Genomic DNA, 21,686 nt, shown 5'->3' on the forward strand with positions numbered 1-21,686 from the left:
GTTATTTCCCAGGAGTGGTAAGGAGCTGTGCAGTCATCCACTTTCTCTTGCCCAGGTGGCTGGTTAGAAAGGCAGCTGTGGTCAAAGAACAGTTTTCCAAGGAAAGCTCTACCCTACAAATAGCACAGTATTAATACACAATCTGTGCTGAGCAGGGAAGCAGTTGGATGTGTGCAATATCTATTTTAAATAGAAATGGAAGTTTTGTGTTTATGCCACTTAAACATTCTTCAATTCACTCCACGACGCCTTTGACCATTGGAGCAACCAAAGAAGCTTCAAGTAAATTCTAAGAAGGGGCAGCCAGGTACAACAGAATGTTCTTATAAAAGGAGAAACTCCCAATGCCTCTCTACCCACAAAATGCTGCCTGTTTTTCCTAAGACATCATTCTAATGTTCATTTTTAAAAAGAGGATGTTTTCGCTAGAGATGTTTAAAAAACTGTAATTTTGCTTCTGAGGTATTTGCAAGCCTTGCCCCTGTGGTTTTGTGACATCATAAGCATCCTGAAGGGAAACTTTGCATCTCTGCAGGACAAGTGTAATCTGAAAAGCTTCTAGGCACACAGATAAAATTTTAACACTAAAACTTATAACAGGAGTTTTTCTATCGTTAAAAAAATCCACACAGAAACAAAGTCAATTAAGTTTTATTACAACCAAGAATATAAAATAAATGCAATGTAATTTATTTTAGTTTTAACAGTCATTTCAAGAAGGATGTCAGGACAGCTCAGAAGCAGGGAGCACTAGGCTCCAGAGCTGCAGCCCACGGAGCAGGCCTTGCTGGGGTGCAGCCGGCTCCGAGCGCACACCTCACAGCACAGTGCGGAAAGCATACACAGTCATCTCTATAATCATAGAAAGAGGGATGCGTGCAGAAAATGACTGAAAAAAGCGACAATGACAGGTACACTTCACAAGTAGGAATTAAGGGAAATACAAACTAGGCAGTTTAGAAAGGATACCCTACATAACATATATAAAAAGTACTTTAAATTGTTGTTAAAAAGGACATCTTCAGTCCAGATTTTGTGTAATACTTTTAGTGTCTACACAGACAAATCTTTAAAAAAATTAAATAGTATTAATTTACTAAATATTTAGGAGATAACAGTGCATTAAGGATTTTTTTTCATATAATACATACGTATCACTCCTTTGCAGTGATAGCATAGAAGAGTAAGTATGGCCTTAGGTACAACACATTTTTAAAAAATCCTAAAACAATGAACTTTGCTTATGATATTTGTGACTATTCTTGAAGATTATGGGGACCTAAACTGCTATGTTTTATATAAAACATTACTTATACTTGAATTCTTCAAGCCTCCGTCAGTCTAACTGCCCTTTCACCGCCTTCCTCCATTCCCTAGGAAGATAACACCAGAGTTTAGGATTTGCAATGTTCATAGAATTTTTCCTTCATTGTAGAGTTTCTGCTACATAAATTTATTCAAAGCAGATTAAGCTGCAAGCCTTATTGTCCAACTAGTTTTTTTCTTTTACCTTTAGCAGAGAAAACAGCATCATTTTAGAGGCATACAACTAGCAGTAGCTTCACCAGGAATGAGGCAGTGAACTCATAGGTAAATGTCATCCCTTTCCATTCTTAAATGCAAATTATGTTTACAAGAGCAAGAGAGTAGTGCAGAAGGCCAAAATTCTAAGTACTAGAGTTTTAAAACCACACAGATATAAAAATATACACGTCATCGGTTTTTGTATGTTACTGCATGATCTACTTCATCACAAGGATTGTTTCAGTCTCATAGTATCAGCCCTGCCGCCGGGTGACCTTACTCTTGAGCTCAGCTGTCCAGAAATTCTAGAATCCTTTTTCCCGAACACACACCTCACCAGAAAACTAACTTGAAAAGTGATTTGTAATATGGAGAGCAGAAAATCTTCACTTTGATTCCTTCCTTCCTTTCAATAACCTCTCCTGGTTTGGGTGTTCCCATATGCTGAGGGATGCACACCTGCATTCTCAGGGGACATGATAGTAATAAGTTTTCAAAGAGGAATGTGGTCATTTGGGGACCACAAAGGTAAATTTTAACCTCAAAAAGCTTTGAGGTCTCTTTTGAGGTCCCACAATTTTAGGGCCCATATATGAACCAAATTATTTCAAAGGGTAATGGCCACCAGTGGGTATCACCAACCCCGAGGCAAGAACACAGGAGGAAAGGGCCAGGACCAGCGCAGTGACGGGAAACCCAGTCATGTGTGTAATGGGGCTATCTGGCTAAATCCTGAACACTACGTACTGGAAGCAACTGACGAAACCCCCTTACAGTTTCTATATCAGTTCTACCAGTAAAATTCACTATATACAAGGAAAGCAGGGTAGTCCTGTGGTCATATAAACACATATCATAATAACTGATTATCAAAGTTGCTTAGAAAGTATTCACGGGCATGGTATTTTGGTTCCTGCAGATACTGGGATTTTCCATTTACAAATGTAAGCTCTCATTGAGGGCAAGAGCAGAGCTTCTATTTTCATTGTAATTTCCTACAACTACTTCACAGAGTGTGTTCTGCCTACAAGGACCACCCAGTTGTTGTTGAAAGGCTGCTGTGAACATTTCAAATCTACATTAATGCCTGTTGTGATATTTAATCACTGGCTTTCTCGAAGGTAGTTAGAAACATAGAAACCTCTCCATAACACTGTTTATTATAGAGCAGAATTTGGAATAATTACTCTACCTAAGTGGGTTTAGAAGTAAACAAAACGACCTTCATATTCTAAGACAGTCTCACTTATAAGCCAATCCTCCGAGGAAAGCTTCCCTCATGGAATCGATCATAAGCTCCTTAAGGATGGGGAGTACGTCTTGCCCTTTGTGTCTTCCACCCAGCATGGCATTGGGCACATGGTGAGGGTGCAGTGAGCATCTGATGACCAAGAGTTCTGGACAATGAGGCTTCAGGGCACAGGATATAACTTTACACAGTAGCTACATTACACAGAGGGCTATTAATTTCTCATTTAAAAAAAATGCAAGGGGTAAATTACCATGGAGACAATCAAAAATTCCTTCCAATGGAGCATGTCAACTGTTTCATCTTCAGTGTTGATGAGTGTCACCATATAGTCCTTATTACTAATAAGCATTATTATGCTGAGATCAGTAAGGTCCTTGCTGGCTACAGTATCACATCAATAGTGCAAAATGTATACTGGCTTCTGTCTAAAATCTTATTTTACTTGTGTATGGACCCAGAGTATCATAACCAGGTAGATAAGTTCACAAAGAATAGTAAAAAAAATGCATATAACTTGCATATACAACAATCAGCTATTTCTTCTAGCTCAAGAAAATGTTTAAAACAAGGCTGGTGCTGCGAGTAGCATTCAGAAGAACACAAATTTCTTGCCCTTTACATTACAATGGGTGCTTAAGTCTTTATATTTCCTTGCGACTCTGGGGAGTAAGGGGTTCCTTACACTGGCTAAGAAAGAACTCAGCCTTTAATTCATAGATCATGGAAATGCAAATATGCATTTTATCTGGTATAGTCGTATACTATCTGCCCACAGTCTTTTAGGCACAATTATTAAGTTTTCTCCTAGGGGCAAAAGAAAGCATTCAGTGCAATGAAAAGATTCTTGATAGAATTAAGTTTCAGTAACAACAGCAAAATTATGCATACATAATACATACTTTAAACATGAATAAACCTAAATTTTTAACATGCTTTAAAAATAGTCACTCTATGTCTAATGCAAATATGAATGGAGGACTCTGCTCTTTATTTTAAAAGCAGATTAATTTGCAGGCTTCTATTTGAGTACCCTTGATTATGTAAGAATGTTACTCAAGCTAACCCAGATGTGAAGAAACCAACAGTTCTTTAGAGAAGCCAACTTTATGTACAATACACCCTAAAAGCTTTTCCTTCAAAGGGAAGTAATACATCCTTTGATCAACATTACTCCTTAAAGAAATCCTAGTGCAGTTAATATTCTCTTCAGCCTTCTGGAGTGGGTCACCAGACGACTGTATTTCATCAAAGCTCTTGAAACCCTTTTTAAGGTAGACTTAGCTACATGAAGGTTAAAATTATAATTCTTAATTACTGACTACTATTCAGAATAAGATGATTCTGGGAACTACGTTCCATATGAATGATTATATAAAAATCACCACTGACTTCAGGTCTTTGTAGCATAAAGCATAGTAACTGCAAAAAGATCTAGGCTGGTTTTGGTTGTAGGTTCCCTCTGTCCCACCACTAGTCTTTTTATTAGACCTTCCCTGAAACTAGATAAATAAAAACATAATAGTAAAGTACTTTGGGACAGTAACAGTTTCTGTTTAAGACTTCATGAGCAAAACAGTTATATTCTGTGAAAACAACGTAGTGCTTTTAAAAGGTGCATTTTTACCTGCGTTGCTAAATCAGTTCATGAAGTATAAAACTATACACCACTGAAGTCCTGTTTCTAAAACATTAAAATCCTATTAAAAGAGCTTTGAAAACATAGTGATTGATACAGCATGAGAAAGGTGCACCAGGAAGTCCTTCCAAAAAAATGCTGAAGGTTACAGAAGTTAAGTGCTGGGATTAGATCAGATGCTTTATCAGAGAAGTCACAATGGAACACATGCAGGGAAAGGGTGTTGGGGAAACTTCACAAAAATCTTCTTTTAGTCAATAAAGAAGAGACATCAGTCAGCTCTGCAAAATGCTGAGTATGTAGTTTTCCTCCTAAGTGGATGAGTTTTAAACGGCATCATAGTTTGCATTTTTGGTTCTTTTCAATGCAGACATCATATTGCTGGAGTCTGTGCTCTGGGCTGTGGCTGGTCAGTACCGGTGGGCCTGGTGAGATGGGTGGTACTGCGCGCTCTGCTGGGATGAGGAGGAGTAGCCTAGTGTGCTCTGGGACTGAGAGGATCCCTGAACGCTGCTTTGGTAATTCAGGCGAGAACTGGAGTGCTAGGAGAAGGAAACAGGAAAAGGGAATTACTGAAAGAAGAAGAGAGTGGCTCAGGATTAATCCCAATAGGATGGAGAACTGAAGCATTTCCCTCAGAGGCTCCTAGATCAGATCCATGGTAGCTGACAGCTAACTTAGTTTGTTAATTAATGCATTTTGCTTATTTGAAGTCATAGCCTGCCACCACTGTAACCACATTTTCCGGCAGGCATGAAGTTTGGCTGGATTTCTTTGGAAGATAAGCTACTGGCAAAGAAGGGCAGAGGGGAAACTTATGACCCACTGCTGTTTATACTGACAAATTCTGAAAAATTAGTTATTGTTTGTAAAAATGAGATTTGCAAACAAGAATAATCAATTAGGCATATTGAATCAATGGTATTCATAATGTATACTGACATGCTGTTAATTTGCTCATTATAAATAACAAGGCTGTGATTAAGAAATCATTTGTAGAGAAAAGAGTTTTCAGAGATAGAGGCTAGAGTGGCATCAGCAGCACCACCCACCTGACAAAGCAAGATGGGGCTGGGGGGTGGGGCAGCAGAGGTGGGTTTCATAAACTTCAGGTAATATTTAGAATAAAAAATGTTCATATGTGAAAACGCCCTCAAGAGAAGGCAGAGACAAATGCATTTCAATTCAATGTATTTTATTACTTTAAATGCAACATTCATCTTCATAGTACCAAGGGCAAATATGAAAATATATATAAAAGGAAAATTCATGGGGCCGGCCTGGTGGCACAAGCAGTAAAGCACATGCGCTCTGCTGCGGCTGCCCGGGGTTCGCCAGTTCGGATCCCGTGCGCCCACCAATGCACTGCTTGTTAAGCCATGCTGTGGCGGCATCCCATGTAAAGTGGAGGAAGATGGGCACAGATGTTAGCCCAGGGCCAATCTTCCTCAGCAAAAAAGAGGAGGATTGGCATTGGATGTTAGCTCAGGGCTGGTCCTCCTCGCAAAAAAAAAAAAAAAAGAAAACAAAGGAAAATTCACCTATAGAGTAAGAACATGGCGCCTGGTTAAATATAACTGGAACAGTGTCTTTGGCTACACTCAGAAGGCTAGTTCTTCCTGTGAGCAAAGTGGGAAAGAATATACGTAATAAAACTATTACTTGTAGTTAAAAATGCAAATGACCTTGAGGCGGTACTAGGAGTTCAAGGAAGGACAAATCAGCAAGGTCCCCCTCACCCGGACTTGCAAAACCTGGTCCAAGACAAAGGGCAATAAGATAGTCTTGGTTAAAAATAACTCCACTTCGCTCCTTCCTAAGTTACATAACTCTGACTAGCTGTGTTGGTGTAAGAAGCCTTTCAAAATTCCAAATTCTAGCTACATGCTTTATTTTGAAGTTTATTATGAAAAAAATATGCTTTCCACTCACAAGCCCTAGATTGTCAGGCTGGCTGTGATTACTTTTACTTGAACAGATTAGATTCAGCATAATAGCTCTTCCAGGCTAGATAAAGAACACACATGTTGATGACACGAGATCTGCAAATCGGTGCAAAGGGACTCCCTCACCCATCTCACGCTCGTCTCTCCAACTCAATAGCTGAGATATCTATCCATTTCATGGATATGCTGTTTTATTTTTAAGTAGATAGCACAGTGTGGACAAAGAAAAGCATTTTGAAGAAGTCTTGGATTTGAAAGGAGTAAAAACAGTAGGTAAGTATTCTGTCCATGATTGACTATAATCACGTTAATGTAATACAATCACAGACACAAAGAGGAGCTAATATATCATAAAGATTTATTGCTCATATAATAGGAGTAAACCAGTGTTAGGGTAAAACTGAATTTATAATCAAATTCAAATATGTTCATGGCTACTACTCAAAGAGCAAGCTGTTTTCAGTGGATCAAACTGAAGCCTTGATTAGTTTAATTGGAACCAAATGGAAGCGCTGTTATATATTTCTCTGCTCGCAGGGAGTCTTCAAAGAGAAGTTTTCAGATAAGTAGTTGTGTGAAAACACATTAGTTTGTTGAGATATTCAAAATGTAAAGCTGCTTTAGGCAGCTATTTCTTATTCTTTTTTTTCTTCCCTTTTTCTCCCCAAAGCCCCAGTAGATAGTTGTATGTCATAGCTGCACATCCTTCTAGTTGCTGTATGTGGGACGCGGCCTCAGCATGGCTGGAGAAGCGGTGCGTCGGTGCGCGCCCGGGATCCGAACCCGGGCCGCCCGCAGCGGAGCGCGCATTTAACCGCTACGCCACGGGGCCGGCCTCCTCTTATGTCTTTCTTGTTGATGCTTCTCTTGATTCCAGCTCCTCTGCAGTGAGTTTATGGCTCCCTTGCCTGTGGTTTGGTTTTCTATTATCTCCCTCCTAAGTGTTCCTCCTCCATCAGTTCCCCGAGGGACCATGGTTCTAAAGCTTCTTTTTTTTTTTACCTTTCATTTAAGTCTTTTTCCCTTCTTCTTAGATCTTTTCTTAGCTTATTGCTACCTTGTAAATGTTTTTTTTTGTGAGATTCCCTATGATTTTCACAAGTATTTTTACCTGTCTCTCCAAATACCAATCCTTAGACTTTTTTTAATTTTTTGAATTAGTAGTACAACTATAGTTTTCTCTTTTATCTTAATAACCAAAAGTATTTCCTAGTCTCAAAATTATTTCTAGTGAGATTTAACAGTTACTTGAGAAGTCTCGATTTTAATCCTTTTGGATGGGATTAAATCAGTGGCTACTTACTGGTTATTTCCTCACAGTGACAGGAAATCTTTCTGAAGTATGCGGCTTGTTTTGTCCAAAATGAGCTGCCACTCCTCTCCCTTTTCCACTGCTTACCCAGGTATCTTTTTCTGACCCAAAGATGACAGGCAGTTGTCACCACCTGCCTGCCCCACCTCCCCTTCTCAGGGTGTCAGGATAAACAAGTCAAGAGACGAAATATCTTGCAATTACATGAAATATGACAAAAATCGTCATCTCCATATGATGCCTTAGAAACAAGATTGTACAGTTTGTACAATCAAATTTTAGAGTTAAGTACTACTTAATTCTAAAAGGATCTATTATAAACCTACTTCCTACTTCATAAAACGTGCGAACGTGAGAAAGTGCAGACTTCAGAGCAGTACCTGATAATCTGATGGCATCACAGGCCCGCCTGAGTTGGCGCCGGACGGCCCCAGCCGCGGTTTCTTGTTGGGAGGCACCTGGTTAAGGCCGGAGTCCTGACTGTGCTGCAGCCCTGCTCCGGTGCCCCCAGCCCCAGCCCCGGCCCCGCCGGCAGTCCCGTTGGTCTGGGTGCTGTTCTGCTGTGGTGGCGGTGCCTGTGGAGGGGCTGCTGCCTGCTGTGGAGGGGCTGTGGGCTGCTGATGTTGGTTCTGCTGCTGTTGCTGATTCTTGTAAAGAAAAACAAAAAGCAAGCTTGGTATGGAACTAAATGAACAGCAAATTCCTTTCATTACTTGACATGCACGTGTGACTGCTGACCAACCTGGGGAGCGACCTATGGGGGACACCAAAGTGACGGGAATGATGGGAGGATGGAGCACCCAGGGAATATAGCATCCCCAGAGGTCAAAGTACTGAGCCCTGAACAGGACTCACCCTCTGAAGTTCAGTTAGATTGCAGAGTAATCCTCCAAATCAGACACAGACATCTTACTGAAGACCATAAGGCACACAGAAAATGGTTCTGCACTCATTAAACCAGCTCTAACGGTCTCTTCGATTACGATTTTGGAAAAGTAGAGGAGAATGGGGAGGGGCCTGATTAATCAATTGCCATCAAAGAACAGAATGAGGCTTTGAAAAGCAGCCTGCAAAAAGGGATGGTGATGACACTGAACGAACCAAAAGAACAAGAATTCAGAATCAGGGAATAAAGTAGGCTATAAAACAAATCAGGAAGTTCATTTATCTGTAGGTTTACTATATGTCAAATTTCAAAGTACACCTACAAAGAAGTAAATACATACTTGATTAAATAAAAGGCAGTTGAATACATAGGAATTATACTTCCCTAAGTTCTCTTTTTGCCTTCCTTACTTTCTGGATGTAAAAGTATACCGTGCAGGCTATACCTTATCACCTTTCTCTTCAGGTTCATCTTCATTGAGGAATTCTCGTTTGGGGTATGGAATCTGGCAGCCAGCAAACACACTAAAAAATCATTAAAAAAAAAAAAAATACATGTCATGACTAAAATCTACAATATCATTGACCTTGTTAATTTAAAATTCCACTTTTTTTCTTTAATTTATTTCCTACTCTTCATCTTTGGCTAGTGTTTCCTGGATCCCTCCCAGCACAACTTAATTCAAGCAATAACAAAAAAACAATTAGTCGTCTGAAGTTTTATACTAATTGCCACTTTCAATAACAAATCTTAATTGTTGTTAGCTAGTTGACATTTTTGACATAGAAGTTTCTCCACACAAACTTATCAGCACTAAAAATAACTGAATTTGTATGTGCTTCAACAATGAAAATAAATTTTTTTCTCAAGAAAAGCTGCACCTCTAATAAATCCAAGCACAATTTATATATATGGGTGTAACAAGGCTGAGGAAAAACACGGTTTGGAAGTGCTGTGGACACACAGAATTTTAAATTCTCAGTTCCCTACTGGTTTGGTTTAAACTGATCTGGCTGACCAATGTATAAAAGTCCCATCTGGGGCCGGCCCAGTGGGGAGTCATTAAGTTCACATGCTCCGTGTTGGTAGCCCAGGGTTCGAAGGTTTGGATCCCAGGCACAGACATACACACCGCTCATCAAGCCATGCTGCAGTGGCATCTCACATATAAAATAGAGGAAGATGGGCACAGATGTTAGCTCAGGGCCAATCTTCCTCAGCAAAAAGAGGAAGATTGGCAACAGATGTTAGCTCATGGCCAATCTTCCTCACCAAAAAATTTAAAAAATTAAAAAATTAAATTCCCATCTGTTCTCAGCTTTAGTTTTATCTGTAAAACTGATTAATGGTCATTCCTAAAATACTTGTTTTCATTCATACCTCTCTACAGCTTTACCTGTTTCAAAATATAGGACCTTTCTCATGAGTAGTTTTTCTCTGGGGTAGTATTAAGGAAGAAAGTAAAATACTTCAGTAACAAGTGCTTTTCTTGCTTTCAGCCACCATCTGACATGCTCAACCTGGAGCAAAGGGCACAGAAAAGGTAGAATACATACTCTAATGTCGGCAAAGGGTCCTCCTGAAAATAGGGATCCTGCAGAGCCTGCTCTGAGGTAATTCTCTTGGTTGGATCCATAGTAAGGAGTTTCTGAAGCTACAGGAACACATAAGAAATTGAGAGCACGTGAAAAGGTTGTTTACAAGTCAATGTTTTGACTTTCGTGTTAATGTCTAACAGATTTTGATTAATATCAGAAGCCATTTCGTATACCTCACTGCACTATTAGCACACCACACACATTTCTATGAAATTGGCAGAAATCATTAGCATTAAAGCCCTTTTGGAATTTAACTTTTTTTCTGCTGATAAATCATTAGAAAAAATTAAGGCTAGAAGTCAAGGGTGACATCTCAAAAGAAAAATATCTAACTTTGCCCCAGCATCCACCAATTTCTTCTGTTTCTAAAGAGGAGGAAGTGCTGGGACAACTCCACAGTAAATGGGATGAGGTGAGAACTATGCTAAGGATCCCACTGCCCAGTCTGGGAGAGATGCACCTACCAAGAGGAACACTTTGCTGTCAGGCTTGACCTTGTGTTTCTCCATGTACTTTATGAGGCTACTGTTGGCATACCTGCAAGGATATGACAATTACACATCACTGGGAACACTCACATCATTTATGTTTCTTAATGGAAAGCTCCAAGATTGGTTTTCCTACAAGGTATGTGTTTTTTCCTATTAAAAAGGAACACATAAGGGGCCGGCCCGGTGGTGCAAGCGGTTAAGTGTGCGTGCTCCACTGTGGCAGCCCAGGGTTCACTGGTTCGGATCCCGGGTGCACACCGACGCACCACTTGTCAAGCCATGCTGTGGTGGCCTCCCATATAAAGTGGAGGAAGATGGGCACGGATGTTAGCCCAGGGCCAGTCTTCCTCAGCAAAAAAAGAGGAGGATTGGCGAATGTTAGCACAGGGCTGATCTCCTCACAAAAAAAAAAAAAGGAACACATAACCAAATATTGCTAAATGTGTAAAGAAACACAAATTGTTACACACTGCATGCAAGAGTTTATATTGTTACAATCACTTTGGAAAATAATTATGCATTAACCATTAGAGTTGAATATGTGAATATCTTATGACCCAGCAATTCCTTTCCTAGGTACATACTCTAGTCTAAGAGATATTTTTGCACATGTACTACAGATACATGGACAAGAATGTTCTTAGCAGCACTTTTGTAATAGAAAAAGACTGTAAACAACCCAAATGTCTATCAACTAAAGAATGGGTAATTAAATTGTTATATATTCACAGAATGGAATGTTATATAATAGTAAAAATGAATACAGAGGTTTAGTGGGAAAAAAAGCAAACTGCAGAAGAAAATACACAGTATGATAGTATTTATATAAAGTTCACAGATATATTAAACTGAGCAATAATTTATTTAGAGATGCATACATATGTAGTAATACTATAATGAAAAATGTAGAATGTATGATAAATACAAATTCAGAATAATGGCTACCCTTTCGGAGGGAAGTGAATAGGAAGGGAGGGCACCCAGAGTACTTCAGTAATCTTAGTAATGTTCTATTTCTTTGGTTGAGGGGTGACTAGACGGGTATTCATTTTATTATTCTAAATAGACTACATGTACTTTCATCATATATATATTTTTTCTTATATATAAGAAACATTTTAAAAAGGTCAAAAATAGGTAATATATGTTCATGGTAGAAAATTTAGAGAATATAGAAAAGCATAAAGAAGAAAACTAAACTCAATCCTAATCAAGCCATTCAGTGTTAAAGAACCACTGTCAATATTTTGATAATTTTCCTTTGGCATTTTTTTCTATGCATATATATATATGATACAAACAGAGGGATTTTTTTGTTTTGTTTTTATAAAATTGAGATCATACTATATAAATTGTCCTTTTTTCACTTAATATTGTTTCATAAACACTTTTCCTTGTCAAATGCTCTTTAAACTTACTACTTATAGTGGTTGTATATCTCCTATTGTTACTGTTGTTTGTTTCAAAATAGTTATAAGACACAGGTCCTTGTAGGTAAATCTGGTATACATCATAGGGAGATAATACTGCATAGCAGGTGAGACTCAGAGACCCCTATCGGACCCTGACTCAGTCATTTATCAGTTGTGTGATCTTGGGAAGTTAGTTAACCTCTAGGAAAGGCTTAGATTCTTCATCTGAAAAGTGAGGATTATAATTATACCTACCTTATAGAGTTGTTATGAGGATCACACAAGAAAATGTAGGTAAATGGCTTAGCACCAGGCCTGGCACATAGTAAGAATTTGGTTTGCTATCTGTGGCTGCTCTGATTGTTCCCACAGGATAAATTCTTGGAATTATTAGGTCAAAGCACATTTCAAAGCCATTTTTATGTGCTCTAGAACATTGCTACGCAAACCTGGCCCTCAGATCAGCAGCATGGGCACCCAAGAGCCTGCATTAGAAATGCAGATTCTCAGGCCTTGTCTCAGATTCTGATTCAGAATCTGCATTTTTAACAAGGCGTCCAGGTGATTTGTAGGTACATCCAAGCTTGACAAGCATTCATTCTCACCAGTAGCACACGAGTAGGAATGCCCATTTTATCATACTCGTGCCAACACTAGGTATTTTCATTTAAAAAATCTTTGCCGTATTAATTTAAAATTTTTTTCCTCCAATACCAGGTACATTTTTATTGGCAAGGTAGCCACTAAGTTTGGTAACGGGAGGAAACTTTAAAGTTTATGTAGAAATGGAGTCTATGTGTCTTGAGTCTTTATGTTGAATCAACTGATTTCTTGGGTTAACTCCAGATTCTCGATTATTTGTTTCTACCATAATATAAAAGGTCTTGAACCTGAGAAATCCTTTCGCTCAATTCCCATTGTGGTTTTTTCTTATCTTTCCTAGTATAAAGTTAAGCTGAACTGTTTGTCATTTTCTGAATTATCCTCTTTCAGATTTGCTACAGTGTAGGAGCTGAACAGTTTTCAAAGTAATTCAAACTCTTTATATACATTATGAAGCATTTTATCAGACATGTTTATTTGAACATTCAGTTTTTAAAGTCAACTTAATGATTTCTTTTTAATTCTATTTTCACCTTGCCTTCTAATGAGCTAATAAGAGCTGACACTTTGGAAAGATTACAGAAACTTCTATTGTTATCCTTTCCAGTTCATTATGAGGGTAAGGGGTTCTTTTCTTTTTATCTGATACAATGACAATAAGTTATTCTTTTACTTTTTAGGTCCTTTGAAATGTTTTCTGGAATTTTTTTCTTTATTATATTTTACTTTAGTGACAAATGTATTGTATTAGATTTAGCTAATTTTTAATAAATCCTGTTTTGTCCTATGTATTAGTAGCCTGCTTTTTTGTGGGTAGAATTGTTTGCTTAGGAAGTCTGGGCTCTTATCTCCGAACTTTTCCTGTTACTTTTCTAACTGAATTTCATTTATCTTTTTCAATTTCTCTCCTAAATTTTATTTCTGGTTATTGTAAACAGTACTATTTTATGTAAAAATTTTCCTTTAGTCTTAAATACTAAGTTAAATGTTAAGTGCTTTCATTAATTTTCTCCATCTTTTATATTATTAGAGTATCTTTAATTACTTGAATCACTTTCATTTAATACCCATTTGACAAGTAACTAACAAGCATGTAACTACATACCAGGCCCTGGGGATGTATATATAAGAGTATATAAAATAGACACGATCCATACTGTCTAGAGGGAAAGGCAGATAAGTATTCAGAAGCTAACTGTAGCGCAAAGTGATCAGTACTGAGAGAAGCAGCATGGGATGCTACAGGAGTGCAGAGGGGAGCGCCTAACTCAGACCTGGGAGGTCAGGGGAGGCCTCATCAGGCAAGTGGTGCCTAAACCAAGACCTAAAGGATAAATAGAAAGGATAAATAGGAGTTAATCTGATGAAATGGGTGAGAGGAATGTACATCCAAGACTGAGGGAACAGCATGTGTAAAAATCCAGAGGTCAAAGAAAGCTCAGGGTTTTTCAGATTCTTAAAGAAATTCACGATGTCTAGGCCATACAAAGTAGAAAGCGGTTTAGGAGATGAATTTCGTGATGTAGCAGCCAAAGCTCTGTAAGCCGTACTAAGGAATTGAGAGCAGTAGTGAATTACAAGCAGGCAGGAGACCGGCATGATCAAGTTGGCTTTTGGCAATGACTGCAGCACAGACAGGGAGTGGAATGAAGAAAGGAGGCAGAAATACCACTTAGGAGGCCACTGCAGGATTCTAGGTGAGAGAGAGTGGTGGTCTAGACTTTAATAGTGGCAGGTAAATGGAGAGAAATATAAAGATTCAAAGGATATTAAGAACAAAGAACTGACTAGATTTACTAATTGTTTGGACTCGGGAGGGTAAAATGGAAGAGAGTGAGACGGAAGGATCAGGGATATCTCTCATGTCTTTGGCTGGAACAACTACGTGAATCACGGAGCCATTTCCTAAGACAGGAAATACAGTGGGAGGAGAGGTTTAGGAGGATAAATGGTGAAGTTCAGTTTTGGACATTTAATTTGAAGTATTTATGAAACATTCAAGTTGGGATTCCATGAAGCAATTAGATAAATGGGTCTGAAACTGGGAAGAGATCTGAGTAGGGTATATAAATTGGGAGTTATTAGCATAATTGATGGTAAACTGTAGCCATCAAAATCATGGAGACTGCCTGGGAAAATGTCTAGAGTGAGAAGAGAGCCAAGAGAAACCCTTGAGCAATATCGGTGCTATCTGGAAGACATGGACACGTGTTGTATGAAAGGAGAGAAGGTTAGCACTCCCCTTGACAAGGATGGAAAAGGCCCTGGAGCCTGACAATGGGCATCTAACCATGGTTTTTTTTTTTTTTAAAAAAAGAGATGGATAGAGGCAAAGGACCCTACCAAGGACTGTGAAACAGGGGGCCAAAAATGATTAGTGACATTCTCTGTGTCTCTTCATTACGTCTGCTTTTGTGTCTACAAGCCATCCTGTCCTGAAATGTTTCTGTTAAGTTGCCCAAAAGAGAGGCTTTTCCACCTTTTCCTCTAGGCGTGCATATTTATAACAAACTCCTCTCATGGTGTAACTTCTACTCTCCTCTCATTGCTATCCAGCGTACATGTCCCCACCAGTTTGTTTTACTCAGATCCCGGGTCCTGTGTCCTTCTTTCTGCCATCCTTCTCGGTTGCCTAGCCCAGCATTTCAGTCACCAGTCGTTACTCAGATAAGATAAAATCACAGTCGCGGCCTTGAACTGAGCCCTTTATCATGCTAAATCAGAAGAGACATTTAAACTATCTATTGACCCTTACATTCTTAAAAAATTTTTAAATGCTACAGCCTAACCCTGCATATATGTTAACAACATCTGGAATATCTTCTTTAAATAACAGGCATAATTAATATACTAAAATCTAAGTTTCTGGTTTAAATAATAATCTATATCTGGTTTTTAAAAGGATTAATTTAAATATTCCCATTGAAGTTACTACTTATATTTAATATGGAATTACTTACGTTGTTCTTCTAAAGTCTTTTTGAAGTGTGGGGTATTCTGGCATCTTTCTAATATCTTCCCAGTCTTTATCTTACAAAAAAATATTAAATATTGTTATAGGAAATAATGTGTTACTTTTATCAAAAATCTCCTAGTTATTATAGCTTAAAAATTCTTAAAATATGCTTTTGAAAAGGAATGATTTTGAAATATGACTCAAATATTATTTTGAAAAGGAAAATAAATTACCTGCAGGAAACCCCATGACACTAAATATCCGATCTAGTTGATCATGATGAAAGGGATTGCTTGTTTTTATATCTTCCTGACGACAGTGAAAGATAGGTTCTGAAGTCAACAATTCAGCAAATATGCAACCTATTGCCCATATATCTACGAAGGAAGAAAAACACATTTTTATACATATTTATTATATTTCTTTGGTTATAATTCCTGTATAATCACAACCTACATATAAAAATACTTTTCAGTGAAGCAATTTAAAAAGTACAATAAGTGTATTAAGAAAACACATCTATGAGACATGAAACAGCTGTACCATCACAGAACAGATTGAAAGCCAAATAAAAAACATTTACTTGTAAATTTCCTGATGAAGATAAGCTTGGGAAACTCAATTGAGCAAGCAATGAATTTACTTCAGATTTAGGCAAAAGCCTTTCTAACCACTGTTAATAATGCGATCACCGACGCATTCAATTGATAATCTCATTCAGGGCATGATACTCAAGATCTGATAGACTAAAACAATATCATCATCAGGTCTGGCAATACATTCCCTTAGAGCAATCAAATGCATAATGATAGAGCAAAATTTCTGAGTTGTAAGTCTAGACCGACAGACAGTACAAACCACATAAAATGATTTGGAAAAAACTCAACTTCTGTCTGAAAGACTACTGACTTCAGTTTTTTCAACAAATTGTAAAGTCTAGAAGCTGATAAGTATACCAGTAGAATCCAGTAGAAACAGACATTATCTAAACATATTCACTTAGATGCTGCCCCAACCCTCTAATACCCCAGGATAAAGTTAGGCATTATTAAAAGTTTTATTAACTATTTCAAATCACCAATTAAAGATTATTCTATTTGGATTTTACACATTGAAAAACTGCAATTTAGATTAAGGCTATAATATTATATTCACAATACTTTGCCAAATGCACAAGGGAATTAATTTTTGTTAGATGTATATTCACACTCGCTCACTTAAATAAATGCTGTTTAATAAGTATTTTTTAAAAAAGATAATAATGCACAGACTCTGATATAGTATAGAAAAGTACAGTGTTTAGTAGCCTACCAAATGTGGGAATCACATTCTGTAAACAAGCTAAATAAGAAAAAAATCCAATTATATCCATTAGCTAGAATTACTGTTGGTATGCTATTATGTAAAACAAGTTGGCAAATGGAAAAAACCATACAGTAAATGTCTCACATATCTGACTCCATTCAAGAACGGCTTCCTTCCACATAAGTTAGCCTTTTGGATAATGGGAATATATGCCTCCAATAACCATCTTTTTACTACACCATTACCTGCCATCTTAAGAGGTTATAAAATATAATTTAATCGTTCTTAATGATACAGGAGGGTCATCATCATCATGAACATCCGTCACTAAAGAGTAGAGTAATAACACTGTTCAGTGTCTACTTTTGGATTCTTTTCTCTCTCCCACGTCATGTGGGTTGTCACTCTTGCCCCTGACAGCTGCCTCTGACAATCCCGTCTCTCTTCCTGATGGCTGCCTCTATCATGCAGTCAACTGGGACCATGACTGTATGTTGCTGGTCACGCCAATTCCTGATTTGTCCTCTATTCAAAGGACAGGAGCTAGGATCTAGATTTCCCTGAGAATTGCTAAGAGAAGGAACCTCAGTGTAGCAGGCAGTGTTAAATTCTAGGGTTTCCTGTCCCATATTAGCCTCTAATTTTAAATGGTCCTCTGGATCCTGTACTATCTATACTCATTTCTCAGCTCTCTTTCCTCTACCAATAACTTGTTCTCCTCTCTCTCTCTCACGCACATGCGAGCGCACAGACAGACAGACAGACAGACACACACACACACACACACACACACGCTGCCACTCCCCTCCCCCCACTACATGTCACTCCATAAACCTCCACTGATATCAAATCATCAAATTCTCTTTTTTCCATGCTCTGAATAGAAATAATACTCATTTCTGACATGAACCAGGTATGGAAAAGAGTAAGAATGAGTGAATGTGTGTGTATTTACATGTCTGCTATGTATATATTTCAAGCTTCAAGATAACTGATTTGGGGATTATTCTTTTTTGTGTCTTAACTTTTTTCCTAATTTCTATCCAGAATGGATAATTGAGATTTCACTAAAATTAGAAATTAGTGATTAAGTTTTTAAGTAGTAAATCTCATTTACTGAGCAAGTAAGTTGCAAGCTGGTTAAAATTCAATTCCGGCTCTCCTTACCCTAAGGAAATAAGAAATATAGTTGGTTTCCAATTCATACCCAATTACCTTTATTTCCAAAAAAAAAAGTACTTCTATTTTTATTTCAACAGTAGAGCAGTTAATTAGAAAATATTCATAAAACTGCACTTCTCAAAGTAGGGCTGTCAAAGTGTATGGAAAACATACAACAGAATCACCTACTGGTACATGTTAAAAACGGGCCTTACCATGGATCTGCTGTATAAGAATCTCCGAGAGTGGGACAGACTTTGGTGGGGAGTCATTTAGTTTAACAGAAGGTTTTGGTTGAATTTACCTTTTCTTACTGGAAGTCTCCCTTCTAGATATAGGCTGTAGAGTGCCTGGTGAGAGCCCAACACATACAGATTTCTATTGTCACATCCTCCGCTCCCTACCCCATGCCCTGGCTTATCTCACAATCAGTCCTGTTCTAAGGCACCACCTGTTGCTTCCAACTAACACTCCGCCTTTCTCTGGCTTACTTTCAGTCTCCTCCTATCCTCTGGTGCCTTCTGAGACTGTCTAAGAGATTTTACTGTTCTCAATAGAAAGAACTAATAACAGAAAAAGCAAACATAAGTCTAAAGTCTCAAAAATACAGCCCCTCAGTAAAAGTCACTCACTGGAATGTAAGTAGAGTCAGGCTCTGATTTTAACTCTTCATTCTGAGGACCATCCCATTCCTTCCATTTGCTTCTTGTAGTTCTCCCTTTTTCCCCCTTCACAAACAGCTGCCATCGTCCGTTGCTGATAGCGTGGCCTTGGCAGCCTCTGAGGTGGGGCCCTGCTGTGGGCTCAACTGCTGAGGGAAGGGTCTAAGGTCGGTCTCACTCTCCTCTACTGTCAAACACATCCTGCTTCCCTCACAGTGCTGAGGCTACTCAAAGACTTTTCCACTAATTTAACAAAATCCTTCAGCAATATTTATGAAGTATTACAATATTCCAGCACCGTGCCAGCATCTCAATCCCTGGACAAGTATAAATGTGTTCTGGGTGTCTGAGTTTTGCAGAAATCAGACCTCCTGATGAATGGGGACATTACTATATTCAAAATTTTTGTTTTCCTTTCTACTCATGAATAGGTTAATTCTCAGTCTAATCTTCCCAAATGTAAGAACTTCCTTTGTACTTCTTCGGGTGCCACCAGGTTTTGCAAAAGCTTAATAGAGAAGGGATTGTGCTTACTTGTCTATTTTTAGTAATTTTATACTTTTAGTGCCTTTATTAAATAGAACTCAACAAAAGCAGCTAAATAATAGTCAAAACTGATTGTTAGTCTAATACCAGTAAATAGAAAATTCAACAAAAGGAAAATTGAAAGAAATACTCTTAGCAAATGTAGGTACCTTACAGGAACAGCCCTTCACAGGAGCAGTACTGCTTACTCCCTCCCTATCCTCTTTTTACCTCCTTTAAAGAAATCTCTAGGCTTGAGGAGGGCTCTCTTCCTGACTCCCTCAATGCACAGCTGGGCCTTCTGAGGACACTATAGCGACCAGGTAGCAAAATCTCTGAAGGCTCTGTTCAGAAGCAGACTTTAAATCCTACACACAGTGTGTTTATAACAGGTTTTCTTACTCATTTTTTTTTAATTGTTGAGATGGCAAGATGCTGAGCACAGCTAATCTGCCCGACTCTATCTATTTCCTACCTTAACGGAGAAACTGCCATTCTGATGACTGTAATGGCAACAGACGAAGATAGTCATAGGGTTTCTTGCTTAGGAAAGGACTGACTACCTTTTCCCCAAATAGAAGGGGCTCTCTCCAACACCACACTACTCCCGTTTTCCTTTTTCTTTTTATGAAGAAAACAATTCTAAACCTCTCTCTGGTTCTTCTGATCGATAGTAGGTACATACAAAATAAAATCTGCATGTTATTGTTTCCATAGCAACTCAACAGGATCAGATACCTCTATTCTCTGAAAGGAACTGCTTCCTTCTTTTAAAAGAACCATATTCTCCTATATAGTTAAAACTCCAAATCTACCAGAATATAAAATCTAGGAATACAGAAGACAACGTGACTTTTACAAAGAGAGATACAGCAGTTTTTACAAAGCAGCTGTGTTATTATACCATTTGGTATGTATGCTAGTTCGATGCTGAGACAGTAAATCGTTTTAGACTAACTTACCAATGGCCTTTGTATAATGCCTTGCACCCAGCAGAAGTTCTGGAGCCCGATACCAAAAAGTCACGACTACTGGATCCAAGTCTGCTAGTGGCTTTAGAGGAGAATTGAATAATCTGGCAAAACCCATGTCAGCTAAAAAATAAAATAAATTAATATAAAACTCAGTTTGGCATGCTATTAGAACCATGCAAGGTTGATGACAATAGCCACCAATCTTATAAAGCAATCCTTTTCCTCCCTTTTCAACCAGTGGTCTGCAACAGGCACCAGATCTCCCCTTCCGTGGCAGATACTATTATTGTGCCTATTTTACCGATGAAGAAACTGAGGCTTAAAGATATTCTGACTTGCCACAAGTCATACAGCCGGTAAGTACAGAGTCAAAATTAGAATCCAGGTCTGACTTCAGATTCCTGGCTTTCAGAGACAGTCACAATAATATTCTTAAATGTTTTTAAAATCAAAAATAGTCTACAAGTTTCCGTGATTAATTATGACTTCTCTGTGCCTATACATCTAAAAACTGACTACACCATAGGTCAATATGTGCTGGAGTCAGCTCTTAGGGACTCACAGAAGCCAATGTGCACACATCTCTTCCCAACTCTGTGTTCAGTGATGGCACGTTGGTGACCTGCAATTGGCTATGGTGGGAGTATTTACATCATGGAAAACAGCAAATGCTACAAATTGGGGTTTTTTCCCTCAGAGAGCCAGTTGTTGTACAGTTACCAGCACATCACATACGTGTTTCCAAGAACATGTATAGAACACATAAGAAGAGATAATTTGTTACAATTCGGCATTCAACAAAGTTCTATACCAAAGCTAACAGATTTAAATATTACAGGTGTGCAAAAGTAGAAAAAAGGATATTTGTTACTATAATAAGGTCCTGGAGACTATCTAGTTTTCATAAGATTTCATAAATAACAAATAACTTAAATCTATACAGCACTTTAGAGTTTACAAATGGTTTTCACAGACATCATATATCACTTCATCTAATCCTCATAAGAACATGGGTTTAATAAGCATTTTGTTCCCCACTTCTGAGATGAAGAATCTAAGGCCCAAAGCAGTTAAATGACTTGCCCAAGGTCACAGGAATAGTAAGCAAAGATGCCAGTACTCAAATAAAAACCATGTTATAATTTAGCAGCTACATTCTTAACCCCAGATCTGACATCCAATAAATGACACATGTGATAACCGCATGTCACAAAGGTGAAATCAGAAGAATGATAAACTCTGTGATGTGAAATATATGATATACAAAATATATTTTGAATGTACAAGGGGCCCCAATGTAATACAAAATACACAAATAGTATATTAAAGTTTCAACTACAGAGAATCATTTAACCTAAAACTAATATGCTATGATATAACATACATTAAAATTTTAATTTCCAGTGATTTTGTTTCTTTACATGAATAATTTACAAGACTTCC

General features: G+C 38.1%; 1 protein-coding gene and 1 pseudogene across 2 annotated transcripts in view; one reads left to right on the forward strand and one right to left on the reverse strand.

The window, feature by feature from the left end:
- Positions 1–635: 635 nt before the first annotated feature.
- Positions 636–21,686, reverse strand: part of CDK19 (cyclin dependent kinase 19) — a 158,189-nt gene continuing 137,138 nt past the window's right edge. For both annotated transcript variants that reach the window (XM_004422211.3, XM_014781161.2), the window contains 8 exons: positions 20,232–20,363; positions 15,850–15,993; positions 15,621–15,690; positions 10,619–10,691; positions 10,113–10,210; positions 9,002–9,080; positions 8,051–8,317; positions 636–4,954 (listed from right to left, as the gene is read on the reverse strand). In XM_004422211.3, the coding sequence (XP_004422268.1) occupies positions 4,823–4,954; positions 8,051–8,317; positions 9,002–9,080; positions 10,113–10,210; positions 10,619–10,691; positions 15,621–15,690; positions 15,850–15,993; positions 20,232–20,363 (995 nt within the window). In that variant the 3' untranslated portion in view covers positions 636–4,822. The remainder of the gene's footprint in view (positions 4,955–8,050; positions 8,318–9,001; positions 9,081–10,112; positions 10,211–10,618; positions 10,692–15,620; positions 15,691–15,849; positions 15,994–20,231; positions 20,364–21,686) is intronic.
- Positions 14,869–14,967, forward strand: LOC147914522 (U6atac minor spliceosomal RNA; annotated as a pseudogene).

Source organism: Ceratotherium simum, chromosome 19, assembly GCF_057802395.1.
Source record: "Ceratotherium simum simum isolate JZ-2026a chromosome 19, ASM5780239v1, whole genome shotgun sequence".
Taxonomy (NCBI): domain Eukaryota; kingdom Metazoa; phylum Chordata; class Mammalia; order Perissodactyla; family Rhinocerotidae; genus Ceratotherium; species Ceratotherium simum.